The sequence below is a fragment of the Prionailurus viverrinus genome, chromosome C1, assembly GCF_022837055.1.
Source record: "Prionailurus viverrinus isolate Anna chromosome C1, UM_Priviv_1.0, whole genome shotgun sequence".
NCBI classification, from domain to species: domain Eukaryota; kingdom Metazoa; phylum Chordata; class Mammalia; order Carnivora; family Felidae; genus Prionailurus; species Prionailurus viverrinus.
The window spans coordinates 173,191,561-173,216,798 of record NC_062568.1 but is presented as its reverse complement, the minus strand read 5'-3'; the positions used below and the strand labels follow the sequence as shown (position 1 = coordinate 173,216,798).

Genomic DNA, 25,238 nt, shown 5'->3' with positions numbered 1-25,238 from the left:
AAAAGTAGTAAAAAGGAGAATACTTTTTTTTTTTAATTTTTTTTAAATGTTTTTATTTATTTTTGAGACAGAGAGAGACAGAGCATGAGCAGGGGAGGGGCAGAGAGAGGGAGAGACACTAATCTGAAGTGGGCTCCAGGCTCCGAGCCATCAGCACAGAGCCCGACGCGGGGCTCGAACTCACAGAGTGTGAGATCATGACCTGAGCTGAAGTCGGACGCTCAACTGACTGAGCCACCCAGGCGCCCCAAGGAGAATACTTTGTATCAGTATCTATGGAAGCCAGTTAAACCTGTACTCAAGAGAAAATACATGATTTAAAATTTTTAATAGTAAAGATGATAAAAGAAACTACTAGGAAGAAGGAATTAAGATAAAAGCTAAAAAGAATGGCAAAGTCAAAACATAATAGAAATGATAAAATAATCTAAAAGATGGTTCTGTTTAAAAGATTGATTAAATAAAATTCAATTAAACAAAAGATGGAGGGAGCAAAAATATATAAGATTTGGAATGACAAAGTAGCACAAACCCCAGAAGAGATTAAAAGAATAACTTCACAATGAGTTTGAAAAGTCAAGAAATAGACAATTTCTTAGTAAAATAAGGAGAGAAAATCTGAACAGACTAATTTCCAAATAATAGACTAAAGGGGGGGTTAGAGATTTACCATTCATGAGCTCACAGCAGAGTTCGATCTAACCTTTAAGGAAGAAGTGAATACAACTTTATTTGGATTCAACTTCCAATTTCCAAGGATAACATGTCTTCAGATAAGATGTCAAAACTTTCTTTGCCTTTATAAATGAAGTGAAACTACAGTGTTATCCATGTTTTCCTTTATTTTTTTTTTTTTTCAACGTTTATTTATTTTTGGGACAGAGAGAGACAGAGCATGAACGGGGGAGGGGCAGAGAGAGAGGGAGACACAGAATCGGAAACAGGCTCCAGGCTCCGAGCCATCAGCCCAGAGCCGGACGCGGGGCTCGAACTCACGGACCGTGAGATCGTGACCTGGCTGAAGTCGGACGCTTAACCGACTGCGCCACCCAGGCGCCCCCATGTTTTCCTTTAATAAAATAAATGTGAAAATCTGGGGGTATATTTGAAGTAAAATTATTCCATAGCAGAGAGGTACCAAGATACTTCGTTAAGATGGGATACAAAAGATTAATACCACTCAGCATCTTTACAGTACATTATTCAAGGCAGATAATCCTATGTACCTTAAAGTCAAATAAAATGAAGATGATAAGAACATACATTTTCTATTATCCATCTGTTTCAAAATATTTATTAACTACCTATAAACTGTAAGTAAAAATACTCATACTAACAATTTCAGGGAAATAACAGGGAAATTTTCACTTGAGAAAACCATTAAGATTTTAAGAACATTAGGTTACTTACAACTGCAAACTCATCTCTGTCAAGCATTCCATCATGGTCAATGTCACTCAACTCCCAAACCTTAAAAAGAATTGACAAAGATTAATGCTCTTTCATGTGCTACCTGTGAACACCAAACACATAATTACAGGGAAAAGTTTTATCTAAACATTAAAATATCTATATTTTGGAGATTTCACTTATGTTGATCATTTTATTATATCACTATTGTATGCTATATTAACAAATTGATTGTAACAAGAATAATTTTTTTAATGTTCATTTGTTTTGAGAGAGAGAGAGAGCACATGTGCACGGGGAAGGGGCAGAGAGAGCGGGAGAGACAGAATCCCAAGCAGGCTGCACACTGTCAATGCAGAACCCAATGCAGGGCTCCCTGCCAGGAACCATGAGGACATGACCTGAGCCAACATCAAGAGTCAGATGTTTAACTGACTGAGCCACCCAAGTGCCCAAAGTAATAATTCTTAATACAAGTATTTTTTAAATAAAAATTCCTTAAAAAACTTTAAAGAAAATATGTTGGGGGTGCCTGGATGGCTCAGTTGGTTAAGTGTCCGACTCTTGGTTTCGGTTCAGGTCATGATCTCACAGTTTCGTGAGTTTAAGCCCTGTGTTGGGCTCTACGCTGGTAGCGCAGAGGCTGCTTGGGATCTTCTCTCTCCCTCTCTCTGCCCCTCCCCCACTCACACTGTGTCTCTCTCAAAATAAATAAACTAACAAAAAAAAAAAAAGAAAGAAAACAGTTTGTTCTTCTCTAGAAAACAATTATGGACAAAAGCACTTTAAACAGCTACAGTGCTTTTTCACAAACATCATCTCAGTTAATTCATGCAACAACTCTTTCAACTCTATCAACCCTTTTTTAGACATGAAGTGATATGACTTAGCTAGGATCACACAACTATTATTAAGTTACAGAATCAGTTTTCAACATAAAGATTCCCAACTAAGACCATTATTGTTTTCCATACACTACAGAACCTCTGATCAACTAAAATAAATACCCAGTGAATATTATTAATTATTAACCAGCTAATGTCCAGGGCTTACAAAAGAAAAATAAAATCCAAAAGGCCCTAGTAGATTTGGTTTAAATCTAGAGTAGGTTCCATACCTTTAGACCAGGTATAAAACTTTGTTAAATCCTTGAAAAGATGTTTTCATTCAACAAAATTGTACTCAGGGCAAGAAGAGAGAGTATACTGGTAAGAGACAGGAGTGGAGATGAGCAAGTGTCTGGTCATTAAGTGCTTGAAAGGAATCTGGACTTTATTCTAAATGCAATGGGAAGCTACTGAGAGGGTTAGTTTTAAGTCAAAAAATAACAGGATTATATTTAGAGTTTAGAAATCTCACACCAACCACACAGTGGAGAAATGATTAGTGAGAAACAATAGTAGAAAATGGCTTTTAAACTAATATTTACTGAGCACCTAACCTATACAATACACAACACTGATCCACTAATACTCCTACTGGTGGTGTGGTGGTAAGTCATTATCACCATCAGCCTCACAGAATATGTACCAAGCACTGGGCTTAATAGATACATTCTCACATTTAATCCTTACAACCCTATAAACTGGGAATCATGCTCATTTTAAAAATTAAAAAACTGGTACACAGTTTTCTTATGATTTGCCCAAGGTCACACACCTAATAAATGGTGCAACCAGGATCTGACCCTATGTATCCTGACTGAGCAAGGGACTAAAGAAATGGCTAGAGGTTTAATGAGAATAGATGAGGTCTGAAATACAAAGAGGCATAGACAGAAATCACCATGGAAACACAAGAGTAGGGAAGGCCCAGATGAAGTTGGTGATCATGAAATTATGATGACACCAACCTTATTAGATTTTCAGTAGTCCATTTGCAACCACAGAGAGCTTAACACAAAGCTGGATTTTTACCAGGTCAGGAGAAAGTTTAGAAAACATGGCAAAGGGAGCTTAAGATACCAACATGACACTATGGATCAAGTTGGATAAGGAAAAAAGTAAATTCGAAAAATGGAGACAGTAAAGGACTCTGAGATTTAAAGGTCTTGTGAAATCAAAGAATTAGTCTTGCAAGTATTTATGAAAAATATCTAGAAAGATGCAAAGTTCTATTGAGACAGTAGAATTAATGATCAGAGATGAAACTATTCCTTATGACAAAGTCCCATGATACAGCCATGAAGTAGGTGACAGATATAAAATACTGATGGTCTCCAGAAATTAAATCAAGGAACTGGGAAGTCAGTGCATAAAGTACAAAGGAAAAAGGACCTATTCAAAGGGCTTACATATATAACTGATTTCAAGCACTCATAGTTTAGAGAGAATAACCAAATTATTGTACAAAATTAACTGGCAATAATTTTATATATGACTTGAGAATACAAAAAAATTCTGTAGTAACATAACTTCAAAATAAGATCTATATATTTTTAACAATGAGCTCTTGGTAGATACAAAAGATACATAAAAATACATTTAGAATTTAATAATATCTTACTCTTCCAAGGATATCCACAGGTAACTTAGAGTTGAGCAACACTGGTTTCACCTTATCACCAGAAAGAAATCCATTCACTGGGCTTAAACTATCAAAAATTGCATCATATTTGGCCTTATCTTCAGACTATAATATAAAAAAGATCACAAGTTAAATACTGGTGAAAAGGATTTAAGTGCAGTTAAAAAAATCAAATCCTCAAAGAATACACAACATATTCCTAAAAATTGTTTTAAAAACACTTTTTACTTTCACCAAAATATATTATTATAAATAACAATTTAAAAGTTACTCAAGAGTCCAGTATCCCTTCCATTCCTTTTGCAGCTGAAACACTATTTGCTTTTCTACTGTTGGCTTGATCAAAAGATTTTAGTGACAGGAAGAGCTTTGAGAAGAGCATCTAGTCCTCTCATTTAAACCCATAACAAAGAAGTAACTTTTATGAGAACACAAAAGGTAGTTAGTGACATTCTATGACTTTCTCAAAATGGCATTAATCACATTTCAAACTCAGATTTTAAAAACAAAATAAACCGCCACAGGAATAAACATCAAGTTTCCCCCTTTTTTCCCAAAGTTATTTCCTTTTATCAATTAACAAGATATTCCCTAAAATCCAGGGAAGTTATTTGTATACATAAAAAAAACTATTGTTTGTGATTTGTCCTGTCAAAGCCAGATCCCTATACTTTTTAAAATTAGTTAATAACACACAAGCATACATAGACATACAAACCAAATGGCTTTCTGACAAAACTGTACATATTTATTAAGGGCCATGTGATGTGCTATATTCTAATATTATTTAAAAATTGTAATTTAAAAAATCTGATAAGATAGCTATAACTAGTGTGGTGTCTCCAAAGAGCTATAATGAAAAATACCCATTTCAGAAAACGATTTCATAAAGAATTGTTTTAGAGCCATAAAGAGAGCATCTAGTTAACCAGAATTTTCAAACAGGAAATAAGATCAGTGGGGTAAACAATCTATTCCTAAAATATTTTAGTTAATGCAGGATTATGACATCACCATTTTTAGTTTACATTATAACAGAAATGAGATTAAGCCATACTAATTGTCATAAAATGATTGACAGAGCAGTAAGGTCCCTCAAAAGATTTCTAGTACTAGTATTTCCCCTACAGTAAATAGTGAAAGCCAAATGCAGACTACATTGTATTTTGGAAGTAGAAGAAGATTATGTGGGTAGGAAGCAAAGCAGTGATAAGGAAAGGGTAGTTACAAAGTTTACTTACTTTTACAGCCCATGGGAGCTCGGCTACAGAGGTTCCACTGACTAGCAAAGGACTACCGGTATCATGCTAAAAAGAAAAATACAGCACACGAAGGATTGAAAACCTCACATCAATAAACAACAAAGAGGGGTGCCTGGATGGCTCAGTCAACTGAGCTCCCAACTTCGGCTCAGGTCACAGTCTCACAGTTCATGGGTTCGAGCCCCACATCAGGCTCTGTGCTGACAACTCAGAGCCTGGAGCCTGCTTCAGATTCTGTGTCTCCCTCTCTCTCTGCCCCTTCCCCACTCATGCTCTGTGTCTCTCTCTCTCTCTCTTTCTCAAAAATAAATAAACATTTTAAAGATTTTTTTAAAAAAAACTATTAAAAAACAAACAATGAAGAAAAAGTGGTCTTTGGATTTAAAGACATTCGTACAAAATTTGGAACTCAATGCACACAGAACACTATTTTCACTATTTTACATTGACTCTATTAGACTTTCTTCTAAGCACAAACGAAACAAAAACTGAGTTATCTGAATTAGCTACATAAATGTTAGAACATTAACTAAAACATTTAAGTGTTCTAGAAAAAATCCTATTACAACTGAAATCAAGATACCGATATCTGAATGTAACAAAACTATTTGTGGCCCTGTTAACTGATGACTTTTTCCCAACACTATTTAAGGAAAGCAGACCGGGACAAGAACCCAACTTAAGATTTCTTAAGTTACAAGTACATGAACCTATGAACAGCACACCCAAGTTGTTATATTTATCTGCTTGTAGAGACAGATGGATATATTTGAAACATTTTTATAATAACATAGACAACAAATCCTTAAATTAACCCCCTGATTCCATGCCTAAACTTGTAAGTGCAGAAATTCTCAAAACTGAAGTTACATTCATAATACTCAGACCAAATACTTTTTAAAATATTAAATTTAAAAACAAGTAAGAGCCATGAAACTTCTGAAAAAGGGGGTAGGGTGGGGAGAACTAGCCCTATCAGATGTAAAACAAATCACAAAATATGAGAATTAAAATGTGAGATAAGTACATGGATAAATAGATAAATGGGTAAGAGCCAAAAAATCCAGAAAGAAACCAAACTACATATGAGAATTTAGCACATGACTGAGGTTGCATTTCCTTTTTTTAAGTTTTTTTATTTTGAGAGAGAGAAAGCATGAGTAGGGGGAGGGGCAGAGAGAGAGGGAGAGAGAAAGAATCCCAAGGAAGCGCCACACTCTACCAGCGCAGAACCCAATGTGGGGCTCAAACCCTTGAACCGTGAGATCATGACCTGAGCTAAAATCAAGAGCCAGACACTTAACCAACTAAGCCACCCAAGCGCCCCATGAGGTGGCATTTCAAATCAGTAAGGAAAAGATTGGTTATTCAATAAACTGTATTAGGTCTATAAGCCATCGTAAAAAAACATAAATTTGAATCCATACTCATACTTTATATCAACACTAACATAAATGTGAAAAAGAAACCATAAAAAGATTAAAGCCTAGGGGCGCCTGGGTGGCTCAGTCGGTTAAGCGGCCGACTTCGGCTCAGGTCATGATCTCGCGGTCCGTGAGTTCGAGCCCCACGTCGGGCTCTGTGCTGACAGCTCAGAGCCTGGAGCCTGTTTCAGATTCTGTGTCTCCCTCTCTCTGACCCTCCCCCGTTCATGCTTTGTCTCTCTCTGTCTCAAAAATAAGTAAACGTTAAAAAAAAAAAAAAAAAAAAAAATTAAAGCCTAATAACTCATTTACATAAAAAACAATGGCTTCTTTATGGAAAAAGATAAGCACAATATCAAAAGACAAATGACAAACTGGAAAAGAAAAAAATATATATGTATTTTATATATTTATATATAAATAACATATGTGTATACACACACACACACACACACACACACACACACACACATATCCTACAGAATTCAATTAATAAAAAAGACCAAGAACCCAAGAAAAATGGGCAAAAGATTTAAACAGATATTTCACATAAAAGTAATGTAAATGGCTCAGAAGCATGAGGAAAACTACTCAAACTCACTCCATAAAACAACACTTAACATTCCATTTGTCACCTCTCAACCAATTGATGGTATGAGTGTGAACAAGTACAACCACTATGGAAGGCAAGTTTATATTATATGTGAAAATTGCACAAACGCAAGAACTTCTGAAACACTTCCAAGAATATGCACATATATATTTCTGCACATGTAAAATTACATATATCCAAGGTTACTATTCATTGAAGCATTTTTTTTATAATAAAAGATTAGAAACAAGCTAAAAGCCTATCAATAGGAAGTTAAATTATGGTAGAGGGGAAGTGTGTGGGGAATGGGTTAAATAGGTGATGGGGACTAATAATGAGCTGTGATGAGCACCAGGTATTGTACAGAAGTGTTGAATCACTATATTGTATACCTGAAACTAATGTTACACTGCATGTTAATTATGGTAAATAGAAGCAAGGAAATACTATACAGCTCTAAAAAACAATGAAGATGCTTTTATGTAAAGATCCCTAAAATATATTATTTAAAAAGGTATAGAATCATGTTTATTAATTGTGAGCTACAATCAATGTAAAATGAAGAAGTGAGTATTTATATTTTCTTATATATACATATAATAACTCTGGAAGGAAACACAAGAATCTAATAACAGCCGAAGCCATTAAGAAAGAAAATCAAGTAGCTGAGCGATAGGGGCTGGGGGAATTTTTTTTGATATAGCAATTTTAATTTTTAAGTCATGTGACATCTTTTTTTAATTAAATACAATTTAGATTTAAATTTTTTTTTTTTTAATGTTTATTTATTTTTGAGACAGAGAGAGACAGAGCATGAACGGGGAGGGTCAGAGAGAGAGGGAGACACAGAATGGGAAGCAGGCTCCAGGCTCTGAGCCATCAGCCCAGAGCCCGATGCGGGGCTCGAACTCACGGACCGTGAGATGGTGACCTGAGCCGAAGTCGGATGCTCAACTGACGGAGCCACCCAGGCGCCCCAATACAATTTAGATTTAAAATAATTTCTTACAAATCTTGGTGGAGGAACAGCCAGGTTCAAGCTACTCAGTGAAACCTCCAATCCATTCTGGGCACATGCCACAAGACGCAAAGCAACAAAGAATTCCTGAGAAAGAAAAGTATGAAGTTAAATGCATTATTTACCCATCCATCTATCTACACACTTACAATCTGAAAATATAGAACAATTCACAATTACTCCAAGAGTGTTATGTAATGACAAATATAATAGCACGTTTGCCTGAAACCACTTGCTTTAAAATTAAGAAGAGATCTTTGTACAAAGATGTTCCTGGCACAATAAATAGCAAAAAGTGTTCATATAAATGGGAAAATACTTAAGTAAACCGTGATATACAGAGCTGAAATTATACAAAATTAATAAACATGCTTCAAAGAATATTTAATGATGTTAAAAACAATTTTTATCATTTAAGTCAGAAAAAAAAACAGTCTGAAAAAAAGCCTAGAAGAAAAAAACAATTGTATGTTATCAAAAGTCACCTCTGGATTTAAGATGATAAATTGTGAAACTAGACCAATTGTTCAAGTGACTCAACTACTGCTATTCCAGGAAAGCTACAGAGAATACAGCACTACCATGCAGCAACTAAAACAATTATATTAACTGCTTGACTTCAAAATATTTATAAATATCTCCCAACAGCCCTTGGATTTTTGGCATTTGAAGCCTCAGTCCAAAATTTAATAAGTAAATGCAGAGATGCTGAAGCAACTGGTTTTCAGCTGTTCTGAGTTAAAGTCAGGTCTGGGACTAGACATAACAAAAGCCTTTACTCCAGTTATAATTACTTGCAACTTTGTACAGATGATGATACAATCAACCCTTCACCACTTCTCTCAAACCTCCTATTCTCACCTATACATTTCTTACCCAATTCCTAACTTATTCTTAGAAACTTGCAAGTTGTCTGCTTTATATAATACCTTGCCTTTACTCACAAATTTCTTGAAAAGATCTCCCCTTCCTTTTGCATTCACTCCATAAGCTTTTATGCAATCTGACTTCAACTCCCACCATTAGCTAGAGAAACTACTGCCTATGTCACAAATAACCTAGGTACCAAATACAATAGCCTCAAAACAAAACAAAACACAAAACCCCCCACCTCATCCTGCTTCTCCTTTTGGCAGTCTGGACAGTAAGAATAACTCCCAGAAATTTCCCTCCATCAACACAGCTTCATAAAGCTCTCCTAGTTTTCCCCTGACCTTTCAAGCCTCTTCTCTTAGAGTCAATGCCTCCTCCAACTTTTAAATGCTGGTATTCTAAGTACTCTAGTATCAATTCTCTTTCCTTCTCATTCTATGAGAGATTCAATTACTCTTAGGTAATCAGGTCCATCCCATAGTATGGATGGGCTCTGAAGTGAACTAGTCCTGCATTAAACTCTAGCTCTGATACTCCAAGTTGTGAGGCCATGGGCAAGTTAAATAAAATTTTTCTGTAAAAGAAGGGACGAATACCTATCTTGCAATGTCTTATAAGGAACAAAATAAAAGCCATACTATAGGAAGAAAGCACCTACTGTCATTTTGAGCACACAGAAACTCAATAAATGTTGGTTCTTTTATTCATGTTAATTCGAAAATCTATTTTGGGGTGCCTGGGTGGCTCGGTTAAGCGACCAACTTCAGCTCAGGTTGTGATCTCACGGTTTGTGAGTTCAAGCCCTGCATCAGGCTCTGGGCTGACAGCCTGGAGCCTGGAGCCTCCTTCGGATTCTGTCTCCCTCTCTCTCTGCCCCTCCCCCACTCACACTCTGTCTCTGTCTTTCAAAAACTAAATGTTAAAAAAAAGAAATTTTTTTTAAATCAATTTCTCTAATGCAAATATCAAAGTTTAACTGAAGACCCACAAATCCAGCCAACTAGATATAACAAATTCAACTCATACTCAAATTCCAAAGTCCAGGAATATCAGTGAAGAATTTATTATACTGTAAACTCATGAAGACAGGGACCAGATAGGTCATGTTCACCTCTGTATTTCCAAAGCCTGGCTCAAAACAGGTACTCAGCAAATATTTGCCTACTGAGTATACATCACCCCAGGTGCCCCTATATGAAGTTAGTTTTCCTATGTCTCCAATGTACCAACTGGCCCTTCTGCCCAGGGGCTCCATTGGAGACTACAATCTAGTTCTGGAATCTTAATGAAGAGACTGGATATTCTGACCCTCTCATCTAAATTCCTCATCTCTTTTCTGAGTTTGATGCTGCTTCAACTATCCCATAGAGGTAATTAACTTTGAGTAACAGTGCTCAGCCAATGTTTCAGCATGCAGCAAGCTTTGAATTCAATCCTGTAGAACTCTGAAATCCATTCACAACAAGCTAAATTTCAAAATACACTGATGGTGTCCAATACCCATTAATCAATTTCATGTATTTCTTGTCTAGGGTTTACTTAAGGCCTGTAAACCACCTTTCGGGTTACATGCCAGAAGTAAGACCTAGACCAGAATAGTCACAAGTAAGTATACACTTTACAAGTAAGAAATTAAATATGTTGAAATCCTAACCTCCAAAGATAATGTTATTAGGAAGTAGGGCCTTTGAGAAGTGCTTAAGGCATCAGGGTGGGGCCCTCATGAATGGGATTAGTGCTATATAAAAGAGGGTCCAGAGAGATCCCTAGCCTCTTCTGTCACACAAGGATACAACAAGTCTGCAACCAGGAAGACAGACCTTACCCAACCATGGTGGCAGCCTGATCTTGTACTTCCAGCCTCCAGAACTCTGAGCAGCAAATTTCTGCTGTTTATAAGCCATCCAGTCTGTGGTATCATGTTAAAGAAGTCCAAACAGACTAAGACATTCCAGAAGAACAATGTCACCAAATTAACACTAACGTTTGGGAATTAGTTACTTTAATGTCTACTGAATTGGAAATATTTTCATTGTTATAACACTTGCCCTTGTAAAACCCTAATGTTGGTTTAAAAAAAAAAAATCCTAGTTTAAAATTAGAAAAAAATCCTGTTTAGTTTTTATTTTGAAGCACTCAAAAATTTTTTCATATGAATCTCTGAATCTTACTTGTTTGTTCAGAATTCCTTTGCCATTTGTGTCAGCTAAATCCCAAATCTGAAATTCAGAAAAAAAAAAAAATCAATCTATTTTAAACAAAAATCATCTTAAAGATAAATTTACAACTTTATGCTCTTTGGTCATCAGATTTAAGAATCACAGAAATAAAAGTGGAAAGAAACCTTAAAGGTCATTTAGCTCAACTCTACACAAAGATATGAAGGCCCAGTGAGATACTTACTGAAGAACATTCAAGGGATCAGGGAAAGAACTGAAATCCAGGTTCTAACCTCCAAATCCAATGACTTTTTCATTAACCCAGGTTCTAACTCCAAATCTGATGCTCCTTCTACTAGAACATACTACCTTTATTTTAGATACATATTAAGACGATATTCTTCCTTATGGGCAAGTTGAAATAGTTCATGTTTATTTGTGAATAATTAAATTATTAAAAATAGTTATTTTTTAGGGCTTTGAATACTTAACAATATCATGTATAAGGATTCACCAGGAGATCTAGCCAGGAGAGGACTTTCCATCTCTTTGTGCTCTTTTCTAAGCCTCTCATCACCAACTCTATTTACCACATATTAAACACAGTTAGAGACAGTTATAATAGAGGAAGTAGGGATAGAGCCAACTCTCTGAGTGGGTGGCAAGGTTCCCAGTCTGTACTGTTTCTCCCCACAATACCCAAATGTACTATTACTTCCTCATTTCATCCTACTAAAAAGTAATTGGTTTTCTAAATATCTGAAAAACACCTTACTTTTCAAAAGGGTAAATCACTGCACCACAAATTCCCTGCATTGCATTACTGTAACTGCTTCAATGATTCAATTCTAACTTCTAAGTTTCTCAATGGTATCTAAATTTGCATCCAATTTATTTATACTACTAAATAAATAGTCATTATAATTTAGTTAAAATGAACAAATACTACCTTTCCAAGTATCAAATCTGGAAGCCCTGATCTTTTCAGGAAAACAGCAGCATCAGAAGCCAATACCCTTCCAGTATTGCCTGTATCGACCTGAAAAGATACAAACCATAAGCTGATGATAACCACAAAGACAAAATTATCATTATTTACCTGCCTTTGTCCCTGGGACTTGGGAGCTGGTTTTTTCAAAAAGGGAACAGGAATCCTTTGACTAACAAAAGCCAAGAAATACATGGAGAGCCACATGAGTAGAATCGACACATCTCGATAGCACTGGCAATTTACAGAAAGGTTTTTACTGCTCCTGTTATACAAATGAGAAAACTGAAGCTTAGAGGAAGCACAGCAAAATTAGTGGAGTCATAACATTAACATATAACTTCTGACTCCAAGTCTTCTATAGTTACCATTTAAATTCTAATAAATAGGGAGGAAAGGGCAGCATTTCCTCGAGAGGTCTTTTGACAAATGGGAATAGGTGTATATGTTATCTATTTTTTCAAACATCTTTAAATCACTAACTTCTGCTTTCATACTTACTCTTAGAAACTGCAACACTTAAAAAAAATCAAAGCAGTATCAGCTCTAAGACCAGCAGTGATTCCATAACAAACTTAAAGAAATATTTTAAAAATTATTAAGTTCCTAAAGCACATTAAGGAAAACACGTCATTTTAATTGATGGGGACTTTCCTTTTAAACAGAATAACGTCAAGAACAGAAAAAAAGTTCAAAAAAATGACTCTCATTTCTGTTAAGATTTCCTAAAGTAAAATTCTGTTTGTAAAAACAAAAAGTAAATGTTTAAAAAGTCATGGGAAAGGTAACATGATACAAGGATATTTGTGAGCTGTTTTTCCAGTTTAGTTAAAAGATTAAGTTTGTTGTAAACACATACAAAACATTCCAGACAGGCCAATCCTAGCAAAAGGCAAAAAAGAAATCCTTTCTTTCAAGTGCTGGAACACGGGATAAACAAGGCACTCAGCAAAAAAGAAAGAATTGCCCAATCCAAATTTGGGTTAACAAGGCAGTATAAAAAGGGTTGAGAAACCTGCCTCTAAAATTCTCCAGAACTCCTTCTTCTTTGCCTACTCCCTAACCAGGGTTGGGGGTGGTGGAAGGAAACATCTATCCCCAGCATGGCCTAAATAGAGAGGCTGTCAGAGGAAACACTGACCAAACTCTTATGAAATATTTATGTATCATATTCCAATTTTACTATCTTCCATTCATTTGGTTACTATAATAAATTAAACACAGCCATTTAGTCTCTGTCATCTACAGAAGTTTATGTTGTACTCTGATGCTTACCCAAAGGCTCTGCCATAAGCTACAGGCTAGAATCTGTGTCTTCACCAATGACAAAGACAGTCTCAGGGCCTCATAGAAAAAAACGATCCCACATACTCTGAATTATTAACACTTCAAAATATAGACTTTGGGATAAAGACTTCTGAGCTGACATCATTTAGACTAATTCTCAGAATGTACTGCTGGATGGACTAAGTCATAATTTTGCAGGACTATGCAGTCCAGAAGTAGTATATTTCATGAAAACAGACTCCTGACCCAAGATGCAGGGAAAGAAGAATTAATTACACATGACTGAATAAACTGTTGACAAATATTTAATTATGGTTATTAATTTGGGAAACTTGGTATTATTTTTAATATTCTATTTTCTAATGATATGTGGAAATCAATCAGTAAATCAATTGCACAAAATAAGGCCTATTTGAGAATAATTCTCTTTTATTCAGAAAGAATAAGCCACTATCATGGAATAAGGACAGACTTTATGTAGAGCCAAAGTCTAGAAAGCCCTCCCAAGAAAACTGGCCTGCAACCTGGTTTATAAGGCCCCAGTCTCAGAGGTAAAGCAAGGTCACTTAGCAGGCTAGGAGCCTTAGCAGATAGGGGAAACCTTAAGATGAGATAAATTCAGGGGTGCCTGGGTGGCTCAGTCAGTTAAGCATCTGACTCTTGGTTTCGGCTCAAGTCATGATCTCACAGTTTGTGAGTTTGAGCCTCGCATCGGGCTCCACTCTGATAGCGTGGAGTCTGGTTGGGATTCTCTTTCTCCTGCTCTGTCTGTCCCTCCCCTACTTGCTCTCTCTCTCTCAAAATAAATAAATAAACTTAAAAAAAAAAGATGAGATAAATACATTCAAATTCATATTTACTATAGATGAAATATGAGGGAAAGAATTTCTAGGGTTTGGATCCTAGTCTCAAGATAGAGGAGAAATAGCAAAGGCTTTAAAAACTACAATCCAAAATTTCAAGCAGAAATTAATTCTCCAGGCTCAGAAGATGTTCAATAGTGAATGTATGGCTGCATATTTGCAAGTCACACCCAAGGAGACTTATAATGGTTAATCAACTTGTTGTAATTATGTAAATAGGTCAAATTGTAGCCTTTTCTGATCATAATCAGGTAAGGAGATTGTTAGGAAAAGTGATCTAATATTGGATATGGGCAAATGAGATTGTCTATACCCTCAAGAGATTATCCAGTGTATGTACCCCTGATTTACTTTCTATTTACTAGCCTCTTTTACACTATGCAGGAATAGAGGTTAAATTATAGAAAACCGATAGCAATGCAATGATTCTTTTCCATAACAATAAATGAATTTTGTATTGTGGAGAATATAAATCTCTACAGTTCATATTCTTGTTTTTATATCTTACTGGTTCTCCCAGTAATTGAGGTAAATAAAATCCTTGACATATGTTCATTTTATATTTGTATGAGAGTCATAGTTTTAACTTTGTGAAAATTAAAGTTCAGTGAGTCTTAAAAACAACATAAAAGTCATTTCTATTTGGCTTATAATTAATTTGTATATTTATATCTGGATGAATACATCTAATGTTTTATGTATTTTATAATATATAGCTAACGTTATATGTTATATGGATAGAATGATATTTGAGATAGGTAAGTTAATTATCTCTTTTGTTCATTTTTCTGATAGCTTCTCAAAATCATTAAGCACTCAAAGCAGAAGGCTAAAGCACAAGAAATTGAAAACAAGACATGTCAAATGTGTTCTATTGGCTGGTAATCTGCAAATATACAATCAATAACTGAACTTACCTTTTATGTTCAATCTAGAAAAACAAAGAAACAGAAATCTTACCTGTCTGTAGTACTTTTCATACACAGGATTCCCACTTGATAACTAAAATAAATAAATAAATAAATAAATAAATAAATAAATAAATAAATAAATGTTATTCAATAATTTATACTATTATATTTGCATTCATTTAACAGACATTTGAGACATAAAATGAATAAGATTAAAATATCCTTCATTTCAAAAAGTTTGTTTTAGTTTCTCTTGGGGGGGGAGGGAAAATGAATAAAGGCAGCCCTATAGATTACTAAGAATCAAGTAGAGTCAAGTAGAAAGGTGCCTGGGTGGTTCAGTCAGTTAAGCATCTGAGTTTGGCTCTGGCCATGATCTCACAGTTTGTGGGCTCTATGCTTACAGTGAGAAGCCTGCTTGGGAATCTCTCTCTCTCTCTCTCTCTCTCTCTCTCCCCCCTCCCAAAACAAACTTCAAAAAGAAAAAAAAAAAAAAAAGGAATCAAGCAGACAAAAAAATAAAACAATTTTAAAATTATTTTTGACATAAAAACTCCTTTTTCTCATGCAAAATTTTACCCAGAAACCCAAAATATAACAAATTAGGGGTGAAATACTTTGGTTAAAGACAGTTGAAAGGCTCAAACCTTTGGCATTCGCCCTCCACTCAAGTGTCCAAGGTCCCTATGAATACAACTCAAGTACCACTTCAATAAAACAATCAAATGAATACAGAAACAGATATACAAAAAGATGATGTTTACATCATCAGACCTGAAATGCTTGTAGGCAAGGAGTGCTGTTCAATTCATACCACAGTTCAAAGGGTTCCCTGGTCTGCTGATGAACAGATTTCCTATTCTCATTTCAAAGGCAGCTTAGGAGTATCAGTGTCTGAAGGCTCAAGTTCACCTGTACATGATTGGGTAAGAGTGTTTTGGAACCAGGAAGGGTATCCAAGAAGGCTTCATGGAAGTGACATCAGTGCAGGAATTTGAAGAATGGGGGGGAAGGTGAGAAGGTGATTCTACACAGAGGTAAGGGCATACAATCAACAGAAAGCTCAGTTACATTTGAAAAGAACAGTAAGGAGTTGTGAATGGTGACAGGAATTGGAAGTAAGATTTTGAAGTTTTGTAGAAGATAACTTAAGAAAGGATTCATATGCCATGGTAAAAGTAAAGAAAATGAGAATGGGAAAAGGGAACTGTTTCAAGATTTATTAACATAGTATTAGGTCCAGGTGATAATTTGTGAAGAGGGGAAAATAGGATGGAAAGTAGAAGGCTACTTAGGAAATAATTTTAATGGGCCCAGCAGAGGACCTGAACACTAGAAATGGCAGAAAAGAAGAATATGGTCTGAATAAACATTTGTAAGATAAATTTTCAGGACTTATTAAGTAGATGAGGGGGCAAGAGAAGTCTAGCTAGAAATACAAAAATAAACACACAAAAAAATCTTCAAGCATCAAGGTTGGGGCTATAGCCTTAATGGGTATGAAAATTGGATTAAGAAATCAACATTCACTGAATGCCTACTTTGAGAACATATTATGCTAATAATCCTTGTGAGCCACATAGTATCATTCCAGTTTGCAAATAAGGAAATCTAGTGTGAGCCACATAGTATCATTCAAGTTTTCACGTGAGGAAACCTAGTATGAAGGTTAATTCTATGTGTCAATTTGGCTAGGCTAGCCCAGTTGTTTGGTCAAACACTCTTCTAGATGTTACTGTAAAGGTATTTTTTAATGTGATTAATATTTATATCAGTACACTTTGAGTACAGTAATGTGGGTGGGCCTCATCCAATCAGTTGAAGGTCTTAAGAAAAAAGACCGAAGCCTCCTGAAGAAGAAGGTATTGTCTCCAGAAAGCCATTAGATTCAGCAGCAACATCAACTCTCCCCTGCTGGCCTGCCCTACAGATTTAGGACTTGCCAGCATCCACAACTGCATAAGCCAATTCCATAAAATTAGTCAATCATTCAATGTATGTGAATGTGTGTGTGTCTAACCTGTTGGTCCTGTTCCTCTGGAGATCCCTAATATACCTAGTCTCAGAAAGATTATTTGTCCAAGCTTTTATTTACTTTTTTTAAGTAGGCCTCACATGTCCAATGTGGAGTCCAAGGTGGGGCTTGAACTCACCACCCTGAGATCAAGACCTGAGCTGAGATGAAGAGTGGGATACTGGGGTGCCTGGGTGGCTTAGTTTGTTAAGCCTCCACTTCGGCTTAGGTCATGATCTCACAGCTCATGAGTTCGAGCCCTGTGTAGGGCTCTGTGCTGACAGCTTGGAGCCTGGAGCCTAATTCAGATTCTGTGTCTCCCTCTCTCTGTGCCCCTCCCCTGCTCGTGCTCTGTCTCTCTCTCTCAAAAATAAACATTAAAAAAAAAGAGAGAGAGAGAGAGTTGGATGCTTAACCAACTGAGCAATCCAGGCGCCCCAACTTGTCCAAGGTTTTAAACGGCAGAGCCCAGACTTAAACACAGGTCTATCTCACTCGAAGCTCCATGCTCTTTCACAGTATCATGCTCCTTTCCATATGTCCTGGTTTGCTCAGGACAGTCTTGATTTACAATCTGTTGTCCCAGTATCCCATCCAGTTTACCATTTGTCTCAGATTTTGCATTTTCTTAAATGAACTATTATTATTAGTGGCAGTATTAAAATAAAACAAGATGAGGGGCACCTGGGTGGCTCAGTCAGTTAAGCCTCCAACTTCAGCTCAGGTCATGATCTTGCAGTTTGTGAGTTTGAGCCCCGCATCAGGCTCCATGCTCACAGTGCAAAGACTGCTTGGGATTCTCTCTCTCTCCCTCTCTCTCTGTCCCTCCCCGACTCGTGCTATCTCTATTTCTTTCAAAATAAATAAACTTAAAAAAAAATAAAAACAAAAAAATAAACCAAGATGGATTTAGTACACCTCTACTATATACATCTAACTTCTGGCCAAGCTATCAACTAACTAACTAGTAGAGGGTAAGTGCTTTATCCACTTCTTCAAATGATGAAATCTGTAAGAGGACTAGTGATAATTCCATCTTTCTTTTCCCAATTCTTCGCAGATACAGTATCACTACCATACAGAAGACTCACTGAAAAGTATCCTCAGACACAAGCAACCTTAGAGGTTGCTAACTCCTTACACCCTTGTGGGATAGTGGAAGTAGTATTTGACACTGGTACTCCTGATGGCTATTTGGTATGCCAGTCACTGCACTGACACGTACAAAGACCTGCAACATGCCCCAGGCCACCCACCAGCTGGCTAAGTCAGTGGGAAAGTACAGGCTATGGACAAATGAAGTATATGCAAGGAGTCAACAACAGTCTGAATTTTATTATTTACTATATGGTATATAACTCTAGAACTACTTATTTTGTTGTTTGGCAATTGTTTTTTTATTATCCAAGAAGCCCTTTCAGAAACAATGAACTAAAAAGAAGAAATTGTATGTTTAATACAAAATTAAATACTCAGTTTTCATTTTAAGAAAAATGGATAGGTAATTTGCATAAAATTTTTGAAGCTACTGCTATTTATCATGGAGCTCTAGTGACATCACTGTTAATGAGTTAGCTACAACTGTCCAAATTTACAAATGTTTTCATATATCCACAGTTAAAATTTTAAGGATAAAAATGGTATTAGACACAAAAAAAACCAAAAAAAACTTATGTATACTCTCCTTGCAACCTGTCATCTGATTTTAAAGACTGGAATCATTGGAAAACTGACTTCATAAATGCAACCTAAGTGTTTCAGTACTGAATCTTTTTGAAAACAAGTCCTCTAGAAATTGGTTGTACATTGCTCAAAATCAATTGAGAATCTTTAATCAAAAGTTGAAGTTCAATGAATAAAGTTCCAAAAACACTTCAGCTTTTGAAGCTTTTAGCAAATATCAATTATTATAAACCAAATCTGCCAAGACACTGAAACATACTCCTCAAAAACAAGGCAAGAACTAAACAAATTAAATGATGAGGGTTCAAAGAGTATGTAAGATTTAATTCTGAAATTCTATAATTATACTTTGTAATGAATTACAGGAGTTCCATCAAAAGATTCCTGCTATTTTTAACTGGATACATTTATAGTCTGTACTGGAATAAAATGAAATTATAGAAAGCCTACAATTTTGCACTAAATTTAGTGAAACATAAAATAATCATAAAGAGGGACAACTTCTATGACAAGATTTGTCTTATAAAAATATTTGTCAAAGAGAGTACCTTAATAGAGGCCTGTAACACCTCCTGTAAAAATATTGGGGCTAACAAATTCATAATTTTCAATAAGAAAAAAATGAGAATTAAGAATATACTTCATTTAGCAATTTTTTTCCCTGAACTAACCAGGTACATCACAACAAATAGAGTACATTAGCAACTAATATTACCGGTTACAGAGAATAAACTGTGAAGATTAACTACAGCAGACAATTTTATGAATAAATTTAAACTAGTTAAACTGCACTGGAAAATAATTACATTCTTCAGAAAGTATTAGTGACACAATATTAGAGACACTTATGGCTAAGAAATGATTAAAAAAATACCAAAAAAAATTCTATTTGTGTTTTTTAATATTGACAATGTAAAACCTTAATTTTGTTATAACAAAGAACAAATGTACTTTAGTACATTTTGTTTTTGAAAATTGTCTCTGACTAGAACTCCTTTACTAATCTACCAATGTAATGAAATCATTTTGATGGCCAAAAAAAAATTAAGTATTTCAAAAAACTTACAGAATTCTAAATATTTATAAATGTCCCTTTCATTCTCAAAAATGTCCAGGTTGAATGAAAAATTGTATACTCACCCTACTTACAAGAGTAAAAAGTAAAAAGACAAGAGTAAAAATACTTTTCCAGAGGAAGCAAATGAAATACATTCCATCAATAATGAAGAGTTAATTTTTAAAGATAGTTCAGTTGAATTTTTAGTACCCAGAAAAAAAAATCTCATATACAGAAATTCTGAGCTCCAAACTATACTTTATTAATCATCATGTTACAGACATCACATTGGTTACTACATAAACACATCTGAGAAGGCATTAGCTCACTAAAGTGTTGTAAAGTACACCCTGTGCTGATTAGTATACTAATACGATACAGCTAAATGAGAATGGAAAAAGCCATCCAAATTGCCAATTCACTCATCAAGCAAGAAGACCAATGAGCATTTTTGTTATGTCTCAGTAAAAAAAAAAAATTTTTTTGTTGAAATATGATCATCTTAGATCAAAAAGAATTCACACATATACAACACACACAATGAATGCAGACAGAAAAAAATTTGAAAGGCAGAGCTAAAATGGTAATAGTGATGGGACGCCTGGGTGGCTCAGTGTCCGACTTCAGCTGAGGCCAATGTTCTCACGGTCTGTGAGTGCGAGCCCCGCGTCGGGCTCTGTGCTGACAGCTCAGAGCCTGGAGCCTGCTTCAAATTCTGTGTCTCCCTCCCTCTCTGACCCTCCCCCGTTCATGCTCTGTCTCTGTCTCAAAAATAAATATATATTAAAAAATAAATTAAAAAATTTAAAAAATGGTAATAGTATCTCTGAAAAATGGGATCATAAATTATTTTTACATTCATCTTTGTACTACTGTGTATTCTCTGAAAACATTTTTTATAATAAGCACATCCTACTTTTATAAGTAAAACAAAAAAGCCATTTTCAATTTGAGGAAGAACATAAAACTCCAAAATTCTGAAATCAGTATTCAAAATTGCATATGGGGGGTGCCTGGGTGGCTCAGGTGGTTTGAGCATCTGACTCTTGATTTGGGCTGAGGTCATGATCCCAGGGTCATGGGACTGAACCCCACATCAAGCTCTGTGCTGAGCATGGAGCCTATTTGGGATTCTCTCCCTGTATCCCTCTCCCCCCTCCCCCACTCATGCTTTCTCTCTCTAAAATTAAAAAAAAAATGCATATGAATTTTTAGCATCTAAATTAATTTCTAAAGGAAAACTTTTAAACTACAGTTCTCAAGACAAAAATCTGATCTTTTAAAATTCTAACATTATTTAAAAGCAATTATTTATTAATTAGCTATATAATAAACTCTTATCAGTTGCCACAAAGTAAAATAGTCATAAATGTAAGAATTCCTTCCCAAGAGTCAGTAGCTATTTATTACTACTCTGAAAAAATGTTAAGTGCTTATAATAGATGTTAGAAAGTAAATACAGTTTTGTAAAAAAAACACTCAAGTTTTGGTATCAGATAGGCCTAGATTCAAAGTCCATTCCATTACTTTTTAGATGATCTTGAACAATTTACTTCACCTTTTTAAAAAGCCTGTCTCCTTATCTATAAAATGCTAATAATGTCTATTTTTCATCGGTCTTATATGAGTTAAATTAATTGAAATAAAAAGAGATGATTACTTGTTTCCTAATATCCTTTCTTCTTTCTTTAGTAACAGCATCCCTAAGCTTTTTTTTTTCAATATATGAAATTTATTATCAAACTGGTTTCCATACAACATCCAGTGCTCATCCCAAAAGGTGCCCTCCTCAATACCCATCACCCACCTTCCCCTCCCTCCCACCCCCCCATCAACCCTCAGTTTGTTCTCAGTTTTTAACAGTCTCTTATGCTTTGGCTCTCTCCCACTCTAACCTCTTTTTTTTTTTTTCCTTCCCCTCCCCCATGGGTTTCTGTTAAGTTTCTCAGGATCCACATAAGAGTGAAACCATATGGTATCTGTCCTTCTCTGTATGGCTTATTTCACTTAGCATAACACTCTCCAGTTCCATCCACGTTGCTACAAAGGGCCATATTTCATTCTTTCTCATTGCCACGTAGTACTCCATTGTGTATATAAACCACAATTTCTTTATCCATTCATCAGTTGATGGACATTTAGGCTCTTTCCATAATTTGGCTATTGTTGAGAGTGTTGCTATAAACATTGGGGTACAAGTGCCCCTATGCATCAGTACTCCTGTATCCCTTGGGTAAATTCCTAGCAGTGCTATTGCAGGGTCATAGGGTAGGTCTATTTTTAATTTTTTGAGGAACCTCCACACTGTTTTCCAGAGTGGCTACACCAATTTGCATTCCCACCAACAGTGCAAGAGGGTTCCCGTTTCTCCACATCCTCTCCAGCATCTATAGTCTCACAGCATCCCTAAGCTTTACCTGGACATATGGACACCTAGCTAAAGCTACATTTCCCAGCCTCTCTTACAATCCCAATTCTCCCAATGGAATGAGGATGTAAGTAATGTGTCCAACTCCAGGTTATGTACCTACAGGGAAGGAGAATGCTTTCTACCTCCTAGTCCTTCTTCTAGCTGGCCAGAATGAAGATATGGTAGCAGAACATGGAACAGCAGTCCAGACTGAGATGGAAAACATGGCTGAGAATAAAAGAATAATAAGAGAAAAAGGGCGTAGATCCCTGACACTATCATGAAGATGCCATATCAGCCCTATACCATTTACTCTACCTGGACAGTTACTTGAGGAAGATAAACTCTCTTGTTTAAGCACTATGATTTTGGCTTGAACCAACACCCTTAACTAATGCAACAAAGAGAAAAAAAAGATCTATTTTTATTAAGAAAAAAATCATTTAAAGTATAGTAAACTTGGGGCGCCTGGGTGGCGCAGTCGGTTAAGCGTCCGACTTCAGCCAGGTCACGATCTCGCGGTCTGTGAGTTCGAGCCCCGCGTCGGGCTCTGGGCTGATGGCTCGGAGCCTGGAGCCTGTTTCCGATTCTGTGTCTCCCTCTCTCTCTGCCCTTCCCCCGTTCATGCTCTGTCTCTCTCTGTCCCAAAAATAAATAAATGTTAAAGTATAGTAAACTTTAGTAAGAAAAAAATTATTTAAAAAAGTATAGCATACTATACTATCCTAAGGCAGGCTGCATTATAATTCTCAATCATTTATTCTCCTCTTATAAAAGTATTAACATCCCTGCCTGCTGCCGTGTGACTTGTAGTGCCTCTCTATGGCAAGAACAGCCCTACTGCTGGCTTGGCCATCTGACTTACTTTGGCCAGTGAAATAGGAGAAACTTCCAGTTCCAAGTTAGAAGCCTTAAGAACTATTGTGTGTTTTCACCAACTCTTGCTCTTTTCTCTCTACCAAGAGAACCGTACATCACAAATAGGGGGTACTCTTTCACTCTGGATCCTAAAATGACAAAGAATCGTAGTGTAGAACCATAGATGATTACTAGGAGACCCTATAACATGAGCAATAATTAAACTTTTGCCATTGTAAGCTACTGATGTTTTTGGTTATTTCTTACACAAAATAATTTTGCAAAAGTTAACATACAGATAATCTAACACCAAAGTATACCAGGTAGTAAAAGAAGAAGGAAGAAGGAAGAAGGAAGAGGAGGAGGAGGAAGAGGAGGAGGAGGAGGAGGACCTGATTACTAGGGAAATCCATAGGTTAGTAAATAAATATCAAGAATTGCTTCATATGGAATTTTTAGTTTCATCTCTGGGGGGTTATATGGGAGGTAGATGCTACATCATAGGACTTTTGAGAGACTGATTCTATAATACACAAAATGAACTGAAACTTTAAATAGTGTTAGGCTTATTATAAATGGTTATAGTACAATGTGGGGAAAAAAGGTAAAAACAGAGAAAGGACCTCTAAAACATAATTTTTATCTTTTTTCCATTAATCACAAGGTCACACAATAAAGAATAACCAGTGAATAAATTAATAAAATGAAGAGGGGAATGGGTATGAACATAAAGGAGTAACATAAAAACCTTTGTGATGGAACAGTTTTTTATCTTAATTACTTACTGTTAGTTACATGAACCCACACATGATAAAACTGCATATGCATAGTCCATCAACTGATGAATGGATAAAGAAATTGTGGTTTATATACACAATGGAGTACTACGTGGCAATGAGAAAGAATGAAATATGGCCTTTTGTAGCAACGTGGATGGAACTGGAGAGTGTTAGGCTAAGTGAAATAAGTCATAGAGACAAAGACAGATGCCATATGCCATATGTTTTCACTCTTATGTGGAGCCTGAGAAACTTAACAGAAGACCATGGGGGAAGGGAAGGAAAAAAAAAAAAAAAAGGTTAGAGAGGGAGGGAGCCAAAACATGAGACTCTTACAAACTGAGAACAAAGTGAGCATTGATGGGGAGTGAGAGAGAGGGGTGAGTGGGTGATGGGTATCGAGGAGGGTACCTGTTGGAATGAGCACTGGGTGTTGTATGGAAACCAACTGACAATAAATTTCATATTTAAAAAAACTGCATATACACAGAACTACATACATACAAACATGCACAAAAATATCTATAAAACCAGGGCACCTAGGTGGCTCAGTCAGTAAAGCGTCCAACTTGGGCTCAGGTCATGATCTCGTGGTTTATGGGTTCAAGCCCCACATCAGGCTCTGTGCTGACAGCTCAAAGCCTGGAACCTGCTTCAGATTCTGTATCTCCCCCTCTCTCACCCCCTCCCATGCTCATGTTCTGTCTCTCAATAATAAACGTTAATTTTTTTTTAAATAATAAAAAAAAACTATAAAACCAATGACATTTGAATAAGGCCTGTGAATTGTGCCACGGTCAATTTCCTAGTTTTGCTATTGTACCATAGTTACACGAAGTATGACAGGGACAACTGGGTAAAGGGTATATGGGACCTCTCTGTAGTACTTTTTTGCAACTTCCCATGAAAAGGTGGTGTTGAAGACCACTGTGAAATAGAGAGGTGAAAATCCAGACAGAGAGCCTGTCTGTAAAGGCAAACAGATACAAAAATCTGGATAACAAAAAGGAGACAATGGAATAGTTTTTATTTTTCCAGAAAAACCACCCAAAATCTTTTTTGTTTTGCTCTCTCTAAAAATTTAAGAAAATGGGGCGCCTGGGTGGCGCAGTCGGCTAAGCGTC

At 36.0% G+C, this 25,238-nt stretch overlaps 1 protein-coding gene across 3 annotated transcripts in view; it reads right to left on the bottom strand.

Annotated features, from left to right (window-relative positions):
• EPS15 (epidermal growth factor receptor pathway substrate 15) overlaps nucleotides 1-25,238 on the bottom strand; it is a 152,582-nt gene that overhangs the window by 101,684 nt on the left and 25,660 nt on the right. For all 3 annotated transcript variants that reach the window (XM_047872025.1, XM_047872027.1, XM_047872026.1), the window contains exons 2-8: nucleotides 15,363-15,404; nucleotides 12,214-12,303; nucleotides 11,277-11,324; nucleotides 8,224-8,319; nucleotides 5,178-5,243; nucleotides 3,916-4,041; nucleotides 1,411-1,470 (exon numbers count right to left, since the gene is read on the bottom strand). In XM_047872025.1, coding sequence (XP_047727981.1) covers nucleotides 1,411-1,470; nucleotides 3,916-4,041; nucleotides 5,178-5,243; nucleotides 8,224-8,319; nucleotides 11,277-11,324; nucleotides 12,214-12,303; nucleotides 15,363-15,404 — 528 coding nt within the window. The remainder of the gene's footprint in view (nucleotides 1-1,410; nucleotides 1,471-3,915; nucleotides 4,042-5,177; nucleotides 5,244-8,223; nucleotides 8,320-11,276; nucleotides 11,325-12,213; nucleotides 12,304-15,362; nucleotides 15,405-25,238) is intronic.